Consider the following 17,481-nt stretch of genomic DNA (forward strand, 5'->3'; position numbering starts at 1 on the left):
GGGGGGTACCTTGGAAAATTTGTTTGGGGGGGGTGTTGTGGGTGGTTTTTTTTTTTTTTTTTTTTTTTTCCCCCCCCCCCGGGGGGAAAGGGGGAAAAGGGGGTGGGGTTGTGTTTTTTTTTTTTTTACCCCCGGGGGGGGGGGGGGGCCCCCCCCCCCCCCCCCCCCCCCGGGGGGGGGGGGCGGGGCCCCCCCCCGAGGGCAGCCACCCGAAATCGACACAAGTTACTGTTTTAGAACGTTAGAACGCAAGGCACTGTTAAGATCTTGGGGTCAAGACCAACATCCGTAAAACTCCGAAATTATAGTTGCTAACCATATTGATAGAATAACACAACAACCTTAGGCGGGTTTAACGCTTTTCAGTGGTATTTGTAGACGTAGACCAGAATACAGTTTCTGTTTCTCACGTTAAACTCTAGAATTGGGTAGAAGATATTTTGAATAACTTTATGACCCACATTTTGAACATTGATATATGCTACAGAATGTCTCTTAAACCTAAACGTGTTGATTTTGTCACTACCTGGGCTGATTTAAAGGAGACAGTAAAAGGTGTTGTTACATTGGGAAATGTTCCACATACTGTGTGGCACAATCGTTTCAGTGATGTATATTCACTTTGTGTGGCATACCCAGAACCTTTAGCAGAAAAATTATATCAAGAAACAAAAAAATTTTTGGAGGACCATGTTAAATCTCTTCTTATCCAAGTGAATGGCAGCAGTGAAGAACAACTTCTCACAGTATATTATTCTCTTTGGCAGCAATATAGTCAAGGAATGGACTATTTACACAGACTCTATTCGTAAGTTCTTGCAACATTGTCTAAAAGTTAAAATATTTGTGCTATAAACAGGATCCTTTTTGACAGGTATCTTAACACCCAACACATTAAGAAACAAAAAGCCACAGATGCAGAGCTTCTGTATGGAACATTGTCTTATGAATCACCTGAACAAATGAAAGAAATTGGTGAACTGGGTAATTACATGTTTCAGTGTTTTCCATTTTGAACCTTTGAATATAGTGGGTTGCATTTTCAGGCTTGGACCTGTGGAAAAAGCACATGATAGAGCCCTTGAAAGGTGACCTGCTGAGATTGCTTTTGGGAGCAATACATTGTGACCGTACAGGCCAATCGCTGTATAATGAAAAATCGTCAACAATTCAGGGCGTCATTCAGTCATTGGTTTCCGTTGAGGAGTACAAAAAGAAGAACACGCTCGAGTTGTACGAGACAGTTTTTGAAAGTCCGTTTTTAGAAGCAACCGGAGAATATTACAGGTAATAAAAAATTTAAATTGTGAAATGCTCGCAGTGAGATTTTAAAATTTAGGCAAGAAGCAAGTCGCTTACTGCAAGAATGCACAATTTCGTTGTATATGGAGAAAGTTCTGCAGCGTCGGGATGAAGAAGATCTACGTAGTCGTAAATTTCTGCATCCAAGTTCTTACGGTAAAGTCCGAAGCGAATGCGAACAGAGAATGGTAGCTGATCACTTAGTGGCTATTCACAACGAGTGTCCGGCAATGGTTCAACAAGAGCTACAGCAAGATCTTCGCAATGCATTCGCGTTGCTCAAGGTAAAAAAAAAAAAACTACTATTATCTCTTCATAATGAATCGGTTTATTTGTTTAAAAAATGTATATAGTCTATTCCGGGAGGCTTAACTGTCCTCGTGTCGCATTTTATGGAACACATCAAACAACAAGGGTTGCGAGCAGTGGCTAACCTTTCAGGAGAAAATATAGCAACCCAGTTTGTAGAAGGCATGCTAGGTGTCCACTCCAAGTACAAAGAGATGACCAACGTTGTTTTCGCTAACGATCAGCTATTCAGCAGTGCTCTGGATATGGCGTGTGCATCGGTCGTCAATCATCGCCTTAATACGAAACAACCTTGCAAATCCCCTGAGTTGCTCGCCAAATATTGCGACTCTCTCCTGAAAAAGTCTACAAAAGGCGGTAGTGACACGGAGGTTGAGGATAAATTAGCGCAGTGCATCACTGTATTCAAGTACATTGATGACAAGGATATTTTTCAAAAATTTTATGCACGTATGTTGGCCAAGAGATTGATTCATCAGCAGAGTCAAAGCATGGACGCAGAAGAGGCCATGATCAACCGTTTGAAACAAGCTTGCGGTTACGAGTTTACAAATAAACTCCATCGGATGTTTACGGACATGTCGGTCTCCTCCGATTTGAATAACAAATTTAGCAGTTACCTGCAAAACAAAGATCGCATTGAGTTAGGCCTCAATTTCTCCATTTATGTTTTGCAAGCTGGAGCCTGGCCTTTGGGACAGAGTTGTCCAACTGATTTCGCCGTGCCCCAAGAGTTAGAAAAATCGGTCCAACGCTTTGAAGACTTTTATCGTGAGCAATTTAATGGTCGGAAGCTTGCATGGCTACATCACTTGAGCCAAGGAGAGCTGAAATTGAACTATTTGAAAAAGCCCTACATCATCACCATGCAAACTTTCCAAATGGCCATGCTTCTTATGTTCGAAAACACCGATTCGATGACTTGCCGAGAACTGATGGAAGCAACAAAGTTGAACTCGGATCACTTTCAAAAGTATGTACAGAGCTTAGTCGAATCAAAGCTGCTGGCAGTGTCTGGTGGTACTGGTGAAGTATTCGAGCCTTCGACAGTCATTTCGCTTAATATGGATTACAATAACAAACGAACCAAATTTCGTATTACCGCCGCTGTCCAGAAAGAGACAGTGCAGGAAACAGAGCAAACTCATTCTTCCATAGACGAGGACAGAAAGCTGTATCTACAGGTAAGAAAACAAAAAATCGACAGAAATTCATGACTCACAGCTAAATTCATTAATAACTTTTTTTTTTTTTTTTCATTACCGGTACTATTCTTTCGATAGGCCACAATTGTTCGCATTATGAAATCCAGAAAGATATTACGTCACAACGTTCTGATCCAGGAAGTGTTGAGCCAATCGAAAGCCCGATTCGCCCCTTCCATAAGTTTGATTAAAAAGTGCGTCGAGACTTTGATTGACAAGCAGTACTTGGAACGGACTCCTAATTCGACGGACGAATATAGCTATGTAGCATAGGTAATGCATTGCGTTTGGTGTATTCGCAATAGGATATACTACGTTGAAATTCTTGACATAGACATTTCGGAAATTATGGAGTATAAATTGAAGTAGACGAACTGGCAAATATTTTGTTGGGCCTTTTGGATAATCTCATATTGTAAATGAATAACTTCTTTTTGCAATTTTCATTCAGTTTTTCTGCTGTGCATGTAGAAAACTTATCTACATTTTGAACATCGTTTAAAGTGCAGTATTAGAAATACAATATACAAGGATAACGTAAGACTGTATGAATTGTTGTTACAACGCAAGTCTTCCGGGACCTGCAAATGAAAATAAATGAGCGCTTAAGCTTTTCGAATGTGCAAAACCGGTATCTAAGGAAATGTCCGAAACCTCCTTTAGTATTGTGACTCAGATTTCATTTTTCTGAAGACTAAAATGTTTCTGATAAACGAGATCAAGTGCGGTACAGTGTTTAGCACTGATGGAGGGCAAACTTGTTTTTCGTTTAAGAGGAATCTGTAAATTACAGATAGACCAGAGATAGACTGTCAGATTGTCTGTGTCGATACGAAATGCTTTGCACGCTTGCACCCGACAAACGTGTTCCACGCCACGCTCTCCAACAGCCTTGGATTCACGGTAATAGCAAACATGACATGAAACACTGTTCGCCATTCTTTTTTGTTTCGAAATGCATAAAGTTAATTGTGACGCGAAGCAATCAATTTTAACTTGTCTTTCCGCCATCTACCGTCGTATAAACAAGATCCAATTTGAAGCAGACAATCGATACTTAATTTGGGCAGGATACAGCCTGTATAAATAAACTTCACACATCCCCGTATTTTTGTTGCTGAGGTGTCCGTACTATTGGATTTTCCTTGGCTAATGTTATGCAAAGATGAACCATCAATTTGGAAAATGTTTACTTTTGTTGTTTTTATTTTGTGGCAATTTTGCGTTTGAAAGTGACTTGAGCTATCTAAAAGCTTTTGATGATTCTATAATCTACCGATTGGCATGGGAAAAAGAAAACGAAAATTTACTACAAGAAGCCGAGAGTCTTCCAACAGTGACAATGGTTACTGCAAGAAAAGAGAAATATGTTTGCAGCATTCCAAAATTGTTGGAAACAAAAGAAGTAAGTTTCACTTTACCTGAGGCATTTAAAACATTCTTGTATTTCGATTAAAACAACTACCATTATAGCAGCAACATTTTTCCCTCTCAGAACCATTTAAAATCCTCTTTTAGCTACCTAAATCTTGCTAAAATTCTTTAAACAATTCTGAAGGAAGAAGTTCCAATCTACGAAGGACCAAATCCATTGCAACTATTAGCACCCCTGTTTACGCAGATGTCATGCTCATACAGAGTAAGTTTCTGTCATGATGCTCCAGGTTTCTTTGCATTACTAATTAATTATTTATTTAAAATCAACTATTAGCTGGAAACTTTCTGGACTTATGAACTGTGCCATGGAAGATATATCAGACAGTACCATGAAGAAAGGGATGGAAAAAAAGTCAAACTTCAAGAATATTATCTGGGAAAATTTGATAAGGAGAAAATGGACCGTCAAAGTAAAAATTCGCAATGAATTTCCTCCGACTATCAATAATTGTATTAATTTCTTGTTTTAGGCGCTGAAATCGATGCGGAGATAAAAAATGGAGAAAGGCAAGAAGTGCCAGTGAGAAAAATAGAAGGGCTCTCGTTGCCGTATTTGCTTGTCACCATGGACAGTGGAACACTATGCGATCTTAACGGGAAGCCCCGTATGACGCGAGTTTACTATGTGTGTTATCCAGCTGGAAAACACGAAATTTTTTCTCTAGAAGAAGCATCAAGTTGTGAATATGAAATAGTAGTGTTGACACCTCATCTCTGTCAGCATCCAGATTATAGGTAAAAATCCAAAGCTAACTGTAATTTTTTGTTTATTTTAATTTCATCACTTGTGTTACAGAGCCAAAGAAACAGAAGAAAATAAAATTAATTGTTGGGCAGTAGAAGGTTCCCCGAAAAAGCCTTCGTCTCTGCTTGAGATAGAAGCCGAAAGTCTAATGATGCAGCAACAACAGAATCTGCTGGTATGAAACACTGTGTATTAAGGCAAGTGTAGTTTACTTTCCTCACCTAGACAATTGCTTCACATTTCCTCGTTTAGGAGTCGTTGGGACTCTCCGATTCCAAATTTAAGGTTGAATTTCGTCAAGTGGAAGATTCTACTGGGCAAGGTCAAAAGCAAACGATGGCTTTTATAACGCCTTCTGGTGGCGGAACTAGTGGCCTATCCGCTAATAATAAAGAATTTAGTTCAGATCAGAAAAGCTCAGGAACTTTGAAAGATGGTGACACTGGCCCACGTCTGCAGCCGCCGCCGACGCTTCCTCCCCAGCCAGTGTTTGATCCTAAACTAGTCGATGATTTTTTAGCGGGAGAGTATTGCCTTAATGGGGTAAGTAAACATTCACTTCTACAGGACTCGGGTCAGTTATACGTGAACTGTTGAACTTAGGGAACAGGATGGTGGAAGTATGAGTTCTGCTATGGGAAAAGAGCCGACCAGTACCACGAAGAAAAAGATGGTTCTAGAACATCAATTCGCCTAGGTGTGTTCAATAAAGAGAAACACCTTGCCTGGTTGGATGAAAATCCATCGAAACGCCCGAAAGCGGTAACTGGAAGGAAGCAAGTGTCGCACATGTACAGTGACGGAGGTTATTGTGAAATGACAGGTACGGTGATTCGGAAATGATCTACAAAGTACAATGTGATATCTCTTTAATTTGTTTAATGCAGATTCTCGCAGGCGAGTGGAGGTCAAGCTCAAATGCAAAGAGATTTCTCAGTCGGAAAATCAACAGCAGTCGTTCAGTCACTCGATGAATGCCGTGTCGCTCTACCTTTTGGAACCGCAACCTTGCGAATACGTTCTAGGCGTCGAAGCTCCGTTTCTTTGCCCGTTAATTGAGGCCGCTGACGCCAATGGACTTATTCAATTAGATGACGTAAAAATGGCAAATACTGGCAAAACTACGTCGCCAGAAGATCAGTAAATACGTGTGTTGATACCTGAGGGGAAAAAGTCCGTGCCGTTTTAAAAAAATACACATTCCATGAATGGTACCACATCTCCTTTCTTTAACTTTCAATGCTATCTTTACGATGCAAATGAGTATAAATTAAGGCAGGCAAAGAAAGAAAATACCAATGGGCACATTGTTAGGAGTAGGATCAGTACGTAGCTTATCACGTGCTAGTACGTGGTGTAATCAAAGTCAAAATGTGAAAAAGAACCTTTAGATGATGTTCGAACGTCCTTATCTTTCGTAGTTGTTGTCAAGTACTTTATCTTTATAACCTGTCAAACTCTGGGCGACTTTTGGGTTAAATCTTTCTTAATAGCCAAGATTGCACCGTGGTTAACGGCTTCTTAGTTTACCCGTAGACAATGTCCGTGACGGGAAATAAAAGTCTTTTCGAGTGTTACGTGTGCTATTCGTTCTATAACAATGACTACCGCAAACCAAAGTACCTGGTGTGCCATCACACTATCTGCCTCGATTGCATTTGCGTAAGCATCGATTGAATTTCTAGTAATTTCCATAGTTTCACCAATGCTGTTTTGTTTCTGTTTTAATGAGCAGAAAAGTATGGAATCCTCGCCATCGGGGGTAAGATGCCCTTTCTGCCGCGTGTGGACAGAAATTGGGTCAATGGACGTCAACAAAGCTCTGCGAACCAATCAAGATATTCTTGACTTCATGGACATATGGTTATTTAAATTGACGAATAATGTTGAAAGGTAAGACAACAAATCATGCTCAATTTCTGTTTTCCATTTTTTTACTTCCATTTTCCCCGTTCTTTCACACTACACAGTCCTTCGCTCGGTCGTGATAGGGACACCGATTACAATCCAGCAATTACCTCCACGAAACTGCAATGGTGTTGCGCTTGCCAACAGTTGGCTTTGAACACTTGCCGAGATAATAGCCACAGCCTTTTAACTGTTTCGCCGACCGTTTCGAAATTGGCTCAGGAAGCCGTAACACAGGGCCGGCAATCGCAAGCCAATTGGGAAAAGGCCATCACGAAAAGAGGCGATTTGAAAACCATAGTCACATCGATTCAATCATCGGTGAATCGTTTGAAAGACCGCGTTGATGCTCTAGTCGAAGAGAATGAACGGGCGTTAGTCGCTCTGCGTGATTGCTTCGAAGATGTGACGCAATCCATTAACGCGCTCGACCCATTGGCCTCTAATGTCGATTTGAAGGGATTCGTTATCCAATCTGAGCACGATTTAACAATTGCAACAGACAACTTGGAAAAATGGTCTTCTTTTGACGGGACTCATGTCTCAGTTTCTTTGGAATTACCTCATCAACGGTTAATGAACGCATGCAGTGTCCTCGATGGTGTCATTTCTTGGGTGGATAACCCTTCGAATGTGGTTAAGGAAGAAGATGGGAAAATGCCAGAATCCGAGATAGATATTAATGCTTTTCTGTTAGACGCTCGACGATTCGTTGGCTTTTTATTAGCATCCGTCCCTAACAGCCCAGTTCCAAACGTGCGTCGCAATAAGGAAACCAGAAAACCGAAAAGATTTTCCAACCCGCTACCGTCGGTTAGACCAATAAGCCTTTCATTATCTTCTCCTATACCTCATCGATTTAATATAACACCTCTAAAAAACGAGTTGTTGAAAGTCAGTGATCCGCCATCAAACGGTAAACCCAATATTGATTGTTTAGCGGATAAATAAGCAATTTGGAATGTTTATATATAAATATTTTTCAGGACATTTGACAGAGTTTACTTCTACCTGTGCCTGGAATCCTACAGAAAGCGTCTTGGCTTCAACCAGAAAAAACGAATGCGTTTCTCTAAATTTTGGGCCGAACTTCAATAATCTAACGCCGCTCTCGTTCGAAGGACCACTGCACATAGGAAGCAATCAACCTTCACCAAAAAGCGGCGACATCAGTCGATTGGCTTGGAATGTATAACGTTCAATAAAATCCAGTATATTAATTGAAAACAAAGTTAATTTCGCCAAATCATGAATAGCCCAAAGGCACGCAACTGGTCACTGGATCGAAAGACGGATGGATTTCTTTTTGGACGTTAAGTGGAATAAGCCTCTATCAACAAAAACAGCACAGCGAAGAGATAATGGCAATGAATTGGAACCCCGAAGGAAAACTGCTGGCCACGGCTGGTCGCGACACGGTGATATCACAATTAAGCTATTTATCATTTGGCATGGCGCAAAAAGAAAGCAAATACTAAACGTCTTGATACATTCAGCTCATTAAAATCTGGAATGCTGCAGGCCAGAATGCAGTTCAGAGTTTTTCGTATCACACCAACGCCGTTTGGGATATTCAATGGCAGTCCGAGAACACGTTCGCATCGTGTGACATAAGCGGCAAAATGTTCTTTGGCGACATTAGGTTAGTTAACAAACCTCAGTTTACCTACACGGGGCACAAGGTGATTATCAACGACAGAAATTTAATAATAAAATAATTAAAATTAAATTATACTATGGTGTTAACAACGGGTTTTTAAAAAAATGTTTCTTAGGACTGGGTCAAATGTTTGCACTGGGATCCGGAGCATTTCCTATTGGCTTCGTGTTCGGTTGACACTACTGTAAAAGTGAGTAGAATACAATTTTGATTTTGATTTGTCGATGAATGAGGTGTTATTTAATTATCATTTCCCAAGATTTGGACGCCGTTAGTGCCACCTTTTTTACAAGAATACACAGCTCACACAAAATCAGTGAACGCAGTTCAATGGAGCCCCACCGGACCTGGATCATTGTATCCTAACGCTAATCGATACCTTGCCAGGTATATTATTTGCTTACAAAAAGAAAAAAAAGAAATGTTAGATGTCTTTTCAGTGTTTACACCGATTGATTTCTTCTAAATTATGACGAAAAAAAAACAGCTGTTCAGATGATCAAACAGCTCAGATCTTGGACGTGAGCAAACAAGCGGTGGTGCACAAACTGGAAACAAAGACGAAATCGTCTAAGATGACGTGTCTTTCTTTCTCATGTGATGGTAAACTCCTCGCAACAGGCAACGAGAACGGTGTCGTTGAAATATGGAACGTCCATGTGAGTTTCTTTTGGTGTTAGTCTCATTCCAGTATGACGAACTGGTCTTGTAATTACCGTAGTGTTTCATCTTCAGCGGTAAATCATATAGAACCAAGGGAAACGTGTTAATACTCCATACGTTTTAAAGTCTACTGAACGTACACAAAAAGTCATTTAAATCTATCCTCTTTCTTTTAGAATGGCCGTGTTGTTCACACGTTCGCCGATTTCCGGATCAAGCATCAACGAAATTGCATGGCATAAGGACGGAACAAAATTGGCTATCGCCAGACAGGACAAACCTGTAAGTTTCTTTCCCCTTTTCATTCGTGTTTCAGGCAAATTGAAACTTTTCTTTTTTTGTTTATCCAAAGTGCGGCATTGTAGATATCAAGAATAACAAGCAAAACAAATAAGATTAAAGTGTGACGCCTGAAGTGGATGGTCCTCTGTGGTTGCTGAACATATAACCTATCGTTAACGTGCTGTTTCCCTTTTTACGTACATTTCTAAAACGTGATGGCTTTGCAGATAGTTTAAACCATTTTTCTTTGTCTTTAATTTGGGGCCGGTAATGAAAGAATCGATCGAAAACAGTTGACACAGCAAACTGATTTATCTGTTACATAATCCTCTAATTTTGTGAAAGAATTCGCATTCACTGTTGATTGATATTTGTCCCCATTACACGCACTTTCGCACCGTGATTAATGTAGCGGTATTTGCAAATCAAATCGATGTTTATCTTTTACGTCTATAAAGGATATATATACGCGAGGGTATACAATATACGATTCAGGTCTATTGCTAATCTTTTCTTTCCATCGTAACCTTAAGCAGCCAATTATCAATGCAGCACGAGTACGACAAAGTTTAAGAATCGGCTTCCGCTTGATTTCCGGTGTGACCTTTGACTAGTCCCATCGAGAGAATAATATCCGGTGTTTTTCGGTCTATCTGCATAATCTGATATCCGGACATTATGTTCCTTTTCATTCATCAAGAGCCCGCATTACAGCCAAAATACTACCTCTTCCGCCCTCGTCATCTCGTGCCACCGGACGTCCTGACATGTTTAGTCTAATTCCTTTTTTCCTATTGAACTTCAAAAACTATAAACCAAGATTTGTCACGTTTCTAAAAATCTATTACACAAAAACAAGCTGTCTCGAATTTTTTGATTCCATAAATAGTGTGAAAACTAGACACATAACAAAAAAAATAAATAGAAGGCAGAATTCATATTTAATTTTAAAAAAAATGCAGTCGGCGGTCGTTTGACATGTCAAAAAATGTACCAAAATAATTGCTACCCAAACCGACGCCTCTATACCCGTTATGTGTGTATACCCCTCAAGTAACGAGTACAGACTGCCTGTATATTCCTTGGGGGCGATGCGATGATGACGCTGTGTAACGCAACTCCGCTTACATGGCACAATTTCGTTCGGCAATTTTTGCTTTAACTCCCAAAAGCGTCAATCATTAAACGCCTTCCCTGAAAGAGGGAAGAAAAACCTTTGTAGACATTGGGATGAACCCTCTTTTAAAAAAAAATAAAACAAAAAAATGCGTCTCCCTTTTCACTCGTTGATTAGCAGACAGTAAATAAAAAATGTCACCTGCAACGCTAACGAGCTCGTATCTATGATGAGTAGCTCTGGCGTTCGTGTGATTTTTGTCACCCGATCGAAGTTGCAATCCCGTGGGCCACCAATCCCGCATTATTGCCTGAGTAACAATAAAAAACTGAATGAAACCAAAGTCGGGGACTCTCTGGTTCGATGATGTTATCGTATAATGACTCTCCGCTGAACAATTTCCCAAGTGATTACAACCAAATCGCGTTGAAAGAGAAAAAACAGCACAGATTGCGTCCAACTATACACGTATACGAAAACCTTCCACTTTCTACTTCTTTTGCGGGGAGGGGGGGGGAGAAAAATTTAGAGTCGTGCGAAAAACCACAAGCGCTCGACTGAGCAACGGAGAATTCGATCTCTTGTCCCCCCCTTTAAAACATTTTATTTTCCACTCTTTCTGACGCACTGGCCGATTCGTTTTTCTTTTTAACGAAGAATACAGACACGTAGTTTGTTTTCTTGAACGAGGTGTTGACAGTTATCGCGGCTGAGACTCTGCGCGCACTCGTCGCACTCAGCGGAATTGTGGTATGCGTCGACTAGGCCGCCGATCATCAAAACAATCCCACGATGGATGGAATGCAGCCCTTTTTCGTAAACAAACAATCTCTTTAACAAAATAGAAGGAGGCCAACTACTGGCTCTTTTTTTTTCCTTTTTACTAAACAATAACTTTGCGTGCCTTTTTCTTCGAGTGTTTCTTCAAGCTTTGAAGTTTCCTATATGAAAAATCAATATTTTGGATTACAAGACGTGGGCGTGTTTACCTTATACGGATGGAAATCTCTTGCCAATATTCGACGTTGGCAGTGTCATCAAAAGAACGAACTGAGCTTTCCTGTTTTCTCTTTGATGTGTCCCGCTTGTTTTATTATTTTCTCTCTCGTCACGTTTCGAGTTCTGTATCGACTTGATGGGATTATAAGTATACCTGATAGCATCGGCTTTTTGATTTCTAAATTTTCAGAAACAAAATTTATATTCATACACGTACGGTCGGAAAGAGAAAAGTGTGTCTCCATATCTTTACTGTAAATACCTCTGGCAAAGGTGGGTGGTCGCCCTTTTGAAACAAGATGGAAGGGCGAAAAGATCGGAAGCCTGATTAGGGAACTCTATAAGGGCCAGCGCTGGAATGGAGTGTCAGGAGTGAAGCCACAGAATGGAAATAAAAAATTTAAAAAAAACTGAATTATTTCCGCTTTTCTAGATATGTCTTCCACAAAAAAAAAACGCCAAGCTAGTCCAGTTTTGTATTTGGAAAAAGACCTTTACCCAGAGCCGTGTCAAGATTGAGCATAATTACAAGAATTTCCCTTCTTATGTCGACGCATTATATGGATACACTCTGTGGCCAACAGTGAGCCTTCTCTGTGTGTACAAACGTTAAGTCTATCCGAGGATTATTGGCGGATGGTTGAATGAATTTCCCCCCTTAAGTAAGAAAAAGATCAGGGTCGCATCGAAGAGATAGTATATACAGCCATCATGAGAAGCTGAAAAGAAAAGTGTGAGGGACATTGTGAATGCTTCCATGTGAAGTTTCCAGTTTTTGTTCTGAAAAGCTTTTTTAAAGGGGGGGAGGCCGACTGCGCATTATGCCATCGATGCAGAAACACAAAACACACTAGCCGTTTTTATTTCTTCTTTCTTACCAAGGTGACAGTCCGTCTTTTTCAAAAAGAAAATAGTACCAGGTATATACACAGACAAATATAGGTCGATTGTGTTTCTTTTAGCTGATGGCTGGGATTAGCCGGCTTTGATGCCAAACATTTGGCCCTGCCCTTTGCTAAAGAGCACACACACACAGTCAGCTCAAATAAACACAGAGCCCCCGTTTTGTTGGTCTTATAATATTCCTCGATCCGCCATATTATTGTTACAAATCAGACGCGTGATGACCACCTCTAAGCGGCTCAATCCTAAAATGAGCCTTGAATTTTTCTTTCTTTCTTTTTTAGATTATATAGCTTGTGTCCCCTGCTGGTCTCGTATGCTGCCAAAGCCACTCATCATCGATACAAAGCGAGGGGTTAGAATGTTTTTATTTGCGAGAGGCCTGATGACCAAGTGTGAGCCACTCACAAAGCAAAAACGAATTGCAAATCTGGGACCAATTTCTTTGAAGCGACCTTCAATTCTTTAAGAAATTAAATCAAAATACTTGGCATATTCAAGGTGTAAACATAATTTTATTTTTTTTTTATTCGGACGTTTATGAAGTGAACGAGAATCACGACGTCCTTTCGCTCGTTCCTCCCCGCCGCTCATTTGCCTTTAGGTTTCGGTGACTTAGAAAGTGGATGCCACAATCAATCGTCTCGATCTATCGCTAGAGAGCATGTCAATCTTTGTCAACCGTTTGTCGACAAATGTTGTACGAAGTCACACAGATGCGTGGACATTGGTTGGTCGATGCAAACGCCCCCCTTTCACACCGACGTAACGAAGAGCTACTTGATTTGCATTTAAAAAAATAAAAACTCTCGTGTCTGCAGCCAAGTGAAAAGGACGAATCAAAAAAAAAGCTGAAAGAACCTCTGTCGGTGTTTCCATATTCAAAGTATACGAAGAACCAACCCGTTTTTTTTTTCTTTCAAATCTCTGATGATCTCGGGTGTAAAGTCTTTTGAGTACGTTGGCGTCCGCCGCACTTGCAATGTTGAATATCAAAGAGGCGACAGAAGCTCAACTAACCCGACTAAGCAAAATCAATTCAATTTGGGAAGCCCTCATCACTAAAAACGCAAGTCCATATAGCACAGCCACGTATGCAAATGTGGGACGAAAATGCTGAAAGACAGACACGGACCCAAACTGCAGCCAGGAGATCGAGGTACCGACCGGATGAAATAAGTTTTTAAAGGAAAACAGGAGACGGATGACAGACGACATCGTATTTGAAGAGCTGCTGGAGGTGGAAGCCACTTCAACACGTCGCTGATGGAGAGAGCATTGAGAAAAAGAGGGCGAAGCAACGGGGGGCTTTATGCAAAATCGCTAGAAAAAGGCTTTTGTTATTGTTTTTGTTGCAAAGCCCTTGATGCAAATTCGATTGGACTCATCCCCCCCCCCATCCGAAAACAATGTTTGCTAGTGTATATAAAATGTATGAAATTATTTGTTTTTATTTGTTTATTTTTTTGAACGGCATAGGAAGCAGCTCGCGGCAGAAACTCACTGAAATCCCAGGCTGCTTTCAATCCTTTGGACCCCTTTTTTCCGAGTTATTTTTGCGACACACAAACACGTAACGAGAACCCATTGACGATCCAAAAAAAAATAAGGCAAAGAAGGAGAGAGAGAGAGAGAGAACCCGCGGTCGGTTCGTGTTGGCGGCTTGATTGAATCAATTGATAGCGAAAATGTAACCAACAGCGAAAAGCAAGGAAACCGCTCCCTATTCTTATATAACCAGTCCCGTCCCTCTCTACGCCAAAGGCGTTCACATATAATACACTCGTGTATTATACGAGAGTTTAGTCTATATATACATAATAAATAAAACAAAACAAAAAAAACGATCGTTTTCTCGCTCCTTTCATCATATTTTTTGGTCTAGGGAGCCGTTCAAAACGTGAGGGCACGTCTAAAGAAAAGGAAAAAAAGGGGACGCAGTTGCGTGTGTATATACGTATATATAACTCTATAGCGCGACTCTGCCGACATTAATAAGCCACTTTGCCATCATCGAACATGTGTGCAAGCGGAGACATGTTTATTTTTTCCTTTTCTTTTTCCTACACACACTATATATATACTCCTGACCTGCGATCGCAAGGTCCGCCGGGCTAATGAATCACCAGAACTAATTGGCTTCGATTGGATGCGGACTGACGTAAAAGAGGGGAGGGGGGAGTAAAATAAACTGCCGGTAGCTAAAAGTTAGCGTTCATCTTTAACCTCATCATCAGATTACACACACTAGATAGTTCCACCACATTCACGCCGGAATGATATGCGTTTTTTTCTTTCTTCTTTCTTTCTTTCTTAAAAAAAAAATAATAATAACAGCAAATCAACGAGCTTTAAAAGATCGTCTAAGCTCCGCCTACCATCTTTCTCTCCTTTGCTTTTCTTTTTTCTTATTATTACTTCAATTATTGATTATGGCCTTCGTGCCGTTAAACGCCGTGTATATTTTATACCGCGTGCGAAACGTTTTGTAAAGCCAAGCGATCGACTGGCAACATTGGCCCGGCTGTTTGCAAACGCCATTCTACGTCTAGCGTATATACACATTTCGAATGCGATTACGTTAATGTATAGCCCATCGTTTCTCTCTTTTCCCTTTTTCTTAGCAAGAGAATAGCTGCAATCATCGGAGACGCCCCGGGGTCTCTCCTTTGCCGAACCCAACTGACTAGCAAAATATATATACGATAAATAAATAAAATGATCGTATATTGTATACAATATCCACAACGGGTTGGCGTTAATGAAAAGGACCGAAACGAAAATTAGCCTCACGTGCCGCTAGGATTTTTCAGCGTTCACGATGAATGGCTGTGTTTTTCCGATCAACGCGCGTCCTCGTTTTCATTTTGAAGTTCAAACACCAATTTGATCCGTTGCGCTTCGCTTCTGTCCCGCCGATTTCCTTACAAATAAACACATCACAATCGTCGTCGGCCATTGATTTTTTTTTTTCTTCTTCTTTTTAAGCGGGACTTTGTGTCGTCGCGCTAATGAGAACGCAGCCACGACATCAAGCAGCGCGTATATAGAAGAGGACTCCTCTTTGCGGTTAAAAGTAACACTCGGAAATCATTCGTCAGATCGTTTTTTTTTTTATATTTATTTTGCAGTTATTGTGACGTCAGTCCTTTGCGCCCCGTCTTCCCATCGCTACACACCCATCCACACACCAAATACGATTCAATTCATTCTTATTATTACGATTCTTTGTGTTTTTCTTCCAGTGAGCCAATCAATTGTGGCCTTTATTCTCCGGGCCCGAATGAAAGCACAAAATGACGATGCGGCATTCCAAGAGAATTGCGGCCAGCTGCATGTATGTTTTACTGGTCCGCATTACATGTATACAACACTTGTTAATGTCACTGAACATGAAAACGCTATCACTTCACCACCCTTTTTCCGCCCAACCCCACAAACAAAACACCAACAAAAAAAAAACGAGGATTAAAGCAAAAAGAAAAGAAAAAAAAAACAGAATAATAATCATAACAATAAAAAGGTATTTAAAAAGAAAAAGAGAACAGAAGAGAAGTCAAATTGAGAGAAAAGCATTAGCGGTCGTGCTCGGAGAACTAACTACCAGACGGCCTCGAGCGGATATTCTGATGATTACGACACGCGGTGGTTTTTAAAGATGTACACACACATACACACACACACACACACAGAGAGAGCTACTAATGCGCGACTGAAACGGTTCTCACCTGGGCCGTGTACGTTGAAAAGGGACATAGAAAAACAAAACAAAAAAACCCAAAATTTAAAGAAAAGAAGAGAATATAACGCGCCCGCGTTGCTACGGTAGTCGCAAGTGTTCAGCATGGAGGAATGTTGGCCACAGTAAAAAAAAAAAAGAAACAAAAAATTTTTATTTCTTTTTTTTTTTCTTTTCTCTCTCGATTTTATTTTTATTTCATTTTATTTTATTTCGCGCGCCCAGGGGGGTTGGTGAGTAAGGAAGATGAGGAGGCGAAGGATATGAAGCTCTATCGCACACCTGTTCTCGGCTTTAGCACCGCGCGCCGTTGTTACGTATACACACACACACACATCTACACACACACACACACACACATACACATATATATATTGTACGTATATACGCTTGGCCGGGACACGACGACTTTCAAGGCACACAGGGGGCTCCGCTTTGAGGGCCGTCACCGCCTCAGCGGGAAACGGGCAGGAGAAATATGGCGGCGGCCAAATGGCCGAGCCCTGCAGTGTACACACACCGGCACCGCCAGCCAGGATGTGCTGTTAAAAAAAAGGAAAGAAAAAAAAAGGCTTCCAATGAGAACGCCTTAAATGATGATTTTTGAATATGAATGTCACCCCTTTCACCGCGTTCGCTGTAAAATGAGCTTCGTTTCTATACGCCACTTGCTGGCCTGTATCCAACACTCCCGCCCGCCTATATTTTCCTCTTTCCTCGTCTTCTATATATCCCTCCCCAAAATGTTGCAGCAACCATCCAAATGAGTTGTTTTTATTTCAAATGTTATCCCCACCGTTCTTATACACGTATGACGTGATTTCAACTTTACTGACTGCACCCCTTTTTCCTTATAAAACCATTATTGGCTGCTTTTGATTGTCTCTCATTTCGAAATGTACTTGTAAAATGGCACGTAACGTTGCTGGTCGTGCCAGCAAGGGGACGCCTCTTATTAATCGTTGACGTTGTTCAATTGAAAGCGACGTCGAAGGTCTTGTGTGGGACGTTGCTTTTGCTCATTATGGTGGCTCGTTCAATTGCCATTTCCTCTATGCATATGCACTGCGTTGCGTTTACGGCTGCGTTAATGCGGCGCCGTTTTTCAATTCATCTTTCATTTTTCCGAGGGGTGAAGGCAGATGGTTTTAATTGACAACCATTTATATACGGCGACATTAGACACGACTAAAGGGAGAGTGAAAAATGTTT

At 40.9% G+C, this 17,481-nt stretch overlaps 3 protein-coding genes and 1 long non-coding RNA gene across 6 annotated transcripts; 3 read left to right on the top strand and 1 right to left on the bottom strand.

Moving 5' to 3' along the window:
- Positions 1-221: 221 nt before the first annotated feature.
- On the top strand, positions 222-3,357 carry LOC116928489 (cullin-2). The gene is made up of 6 exons (XM_032935576.2): positions 222-808; positions 875-984; positions 1,047-1,287; positions 1,340-1,586; positions 1,656-2,795; positions 2,895-3,357. The coding sequence occupies exons 1-6, from the start codon at positions 453-455 to the stop codon at positions 3,087-3,089; spliced, it is 2,289 nt and encodes a 762-aa protein (XP_032791467.1). The 5' UTR covers positions 222-452; the 3' UTR covers positions 3,090-3,357.
- LOC116928495 lies at positions 3,263-3,805 on the bottom strand. Its single transcript, XR_004397268.2, has 2 exons — positions 3,471-3,805; positions 3,263-3,397 (listed from the first exon to the last, which is right to left on the bottom strand). It is a non-coding gene; the product is annotated as an uncharacterized LOC116928495 (long non-coding RNA).
- A 76-nt stretch (positions 3,806-3,881) lies between these two features.
- Positions 3,882-6,212, top strand: LOC116928493 (endoplasmic reticulum lectin 1). Its single transcript, XM_032935585.2, has 8 exons — positions 3,882-4,221; positions 4,375-4,455; positions 4,528-4,663; positions 4,724-4,988; positions 5,050-5,173; positions 5,251-5,541; positions 5,602-5,821; positions 5,886-6,212. Exons 1-8 carry the CDS (start codon positions 3,982-3,984, stop codon positions 6,140-6,142), a joined length of 1,614 nt encoding a protein of 537 aa, XP_032791476.1. The 5' UTR covers positions 3,882-3,981; the 3' UTR covers positions 6,143-6,212.
- Positions 6,213-6,357: 145 nt separating this feature from the next.
- Positions 6,358-10,011, top strand: LOC116928490 (ribosome assembly protein 4). 3 transcript variants are annotated; one of them, XM_032935577.2, is made up of 11 exons: positions 6,358-6,660; positions 6,734-6,891; positions 6,969-7,822; positions 7,893-8,095; positions 8,163-8,324; positions 8,403-8,588; positions 8,682-8,756; positions 8,826-8,953; positions 9,054-9,225; positions 9,406-9,511; positions 9,582-10,011. In XM_032935577.2, exons 1-10 carry the CDS (start codon positions 6,538-6,540, stop codon positions 9,469-9,471), a joined length of 2,127 nt encoding a protein of 708 aa, XP_032791468.2. In that variant the 5' UTR covers positions 6,358-6,537; the 3' UTR covers positions 9,472-9,511; positions 9,582-10,011. The 3 variants fall into 3 exon arrangements, 2 of the variants coding, with proteins under 2 accessions (XP_032791468.2, XP_032791469.2); XM_032935578.2 differs by lacking the exon at positions 9,054-9,225; XR_006650681.1 differs by lacking the exons at positions 9,406-9,511; positions 9,582-10,011 and having other exon boundaries at positions 8,403-8,548; positions 9,054-9,093.
- The last annotated feature ends 7,470 nt before the right edge of the window (positions 10,012-17,481 follow it).

Source organism: Daphnia magna, linkage group LG8 (genome assembly GCF_020631705.1).
Source record: "Daphnia magna isolate NIES linkage group LG8, ASM2063170v1.1, whole genome shotgun sequence".
NCBI lineage: Eukaryota > Metazoa > Arthropoda > Branchiopoda > Diplostraca > Daphniidae > Daphnia > Daphnia magna.

Coding starts and splice junctions, on each gene's coding strand:
- LOC116928489 (XM_032935576.2), top strand. CDS start 453: ATGACCCACATTTTGAACATTGATATATGCTACAGAATGTCTCTTAAA. Junction 985..1,046: donor GAAAGAAATTGGTGAACTGG/GTAATTACATGT, acceptor TTGCATTTTCAG/GCTTGGACCTGTGGAAAAAG. Junction 1,587..1,655: donor ATGCATTCGCGTTGCTCAAG/GTAAAAAAAAAA, acceptor AAATGTATATAG/TCTATTCCGGGAGGCTTAAC.
- LOC116928493 (XM_032935585.2), top strand. CDS start 3,982: ATGAACCATCAATTTGGAAAATGTTTACTTTTGTTGTTTTTATTTTGT. Junction 5,174..5,250: donor AGCAACAACAGAATCTGCTG/GTATGAAACACT, acceptor TTCCTCGTTTAG/GAGTCGTTGGGACTCTCCGA. Junction 5,542..5,601: donor GAGAGTATTGCCTTAATGGG/GTAAGTAAACAT, acceptor TGTTGAACTTAG/GGAACAGGATGGTGGAAGTA.
- LOC116928490 (XM_032935577.2), top strand. CDS start 6,538: ATGTCCGTGACGGGAAATAAAAGTCTTTTCGAGTGTTACGTGTGCTAT. Junction 6,661..6,733: donor TCTGCCTCGATTGCATTTGC/GTAAGCATCGAT, acceptor TTTAATGAGCAG/AAAAGTATGGAATCCTCGCC. Junction 8,757..8,825: donor CGGTTGACACTACTGTAAAA/GTGAGTAGAATA, acceptor TCATTTCCCAAG/ATTTGGACGCCGTTAGTGCC.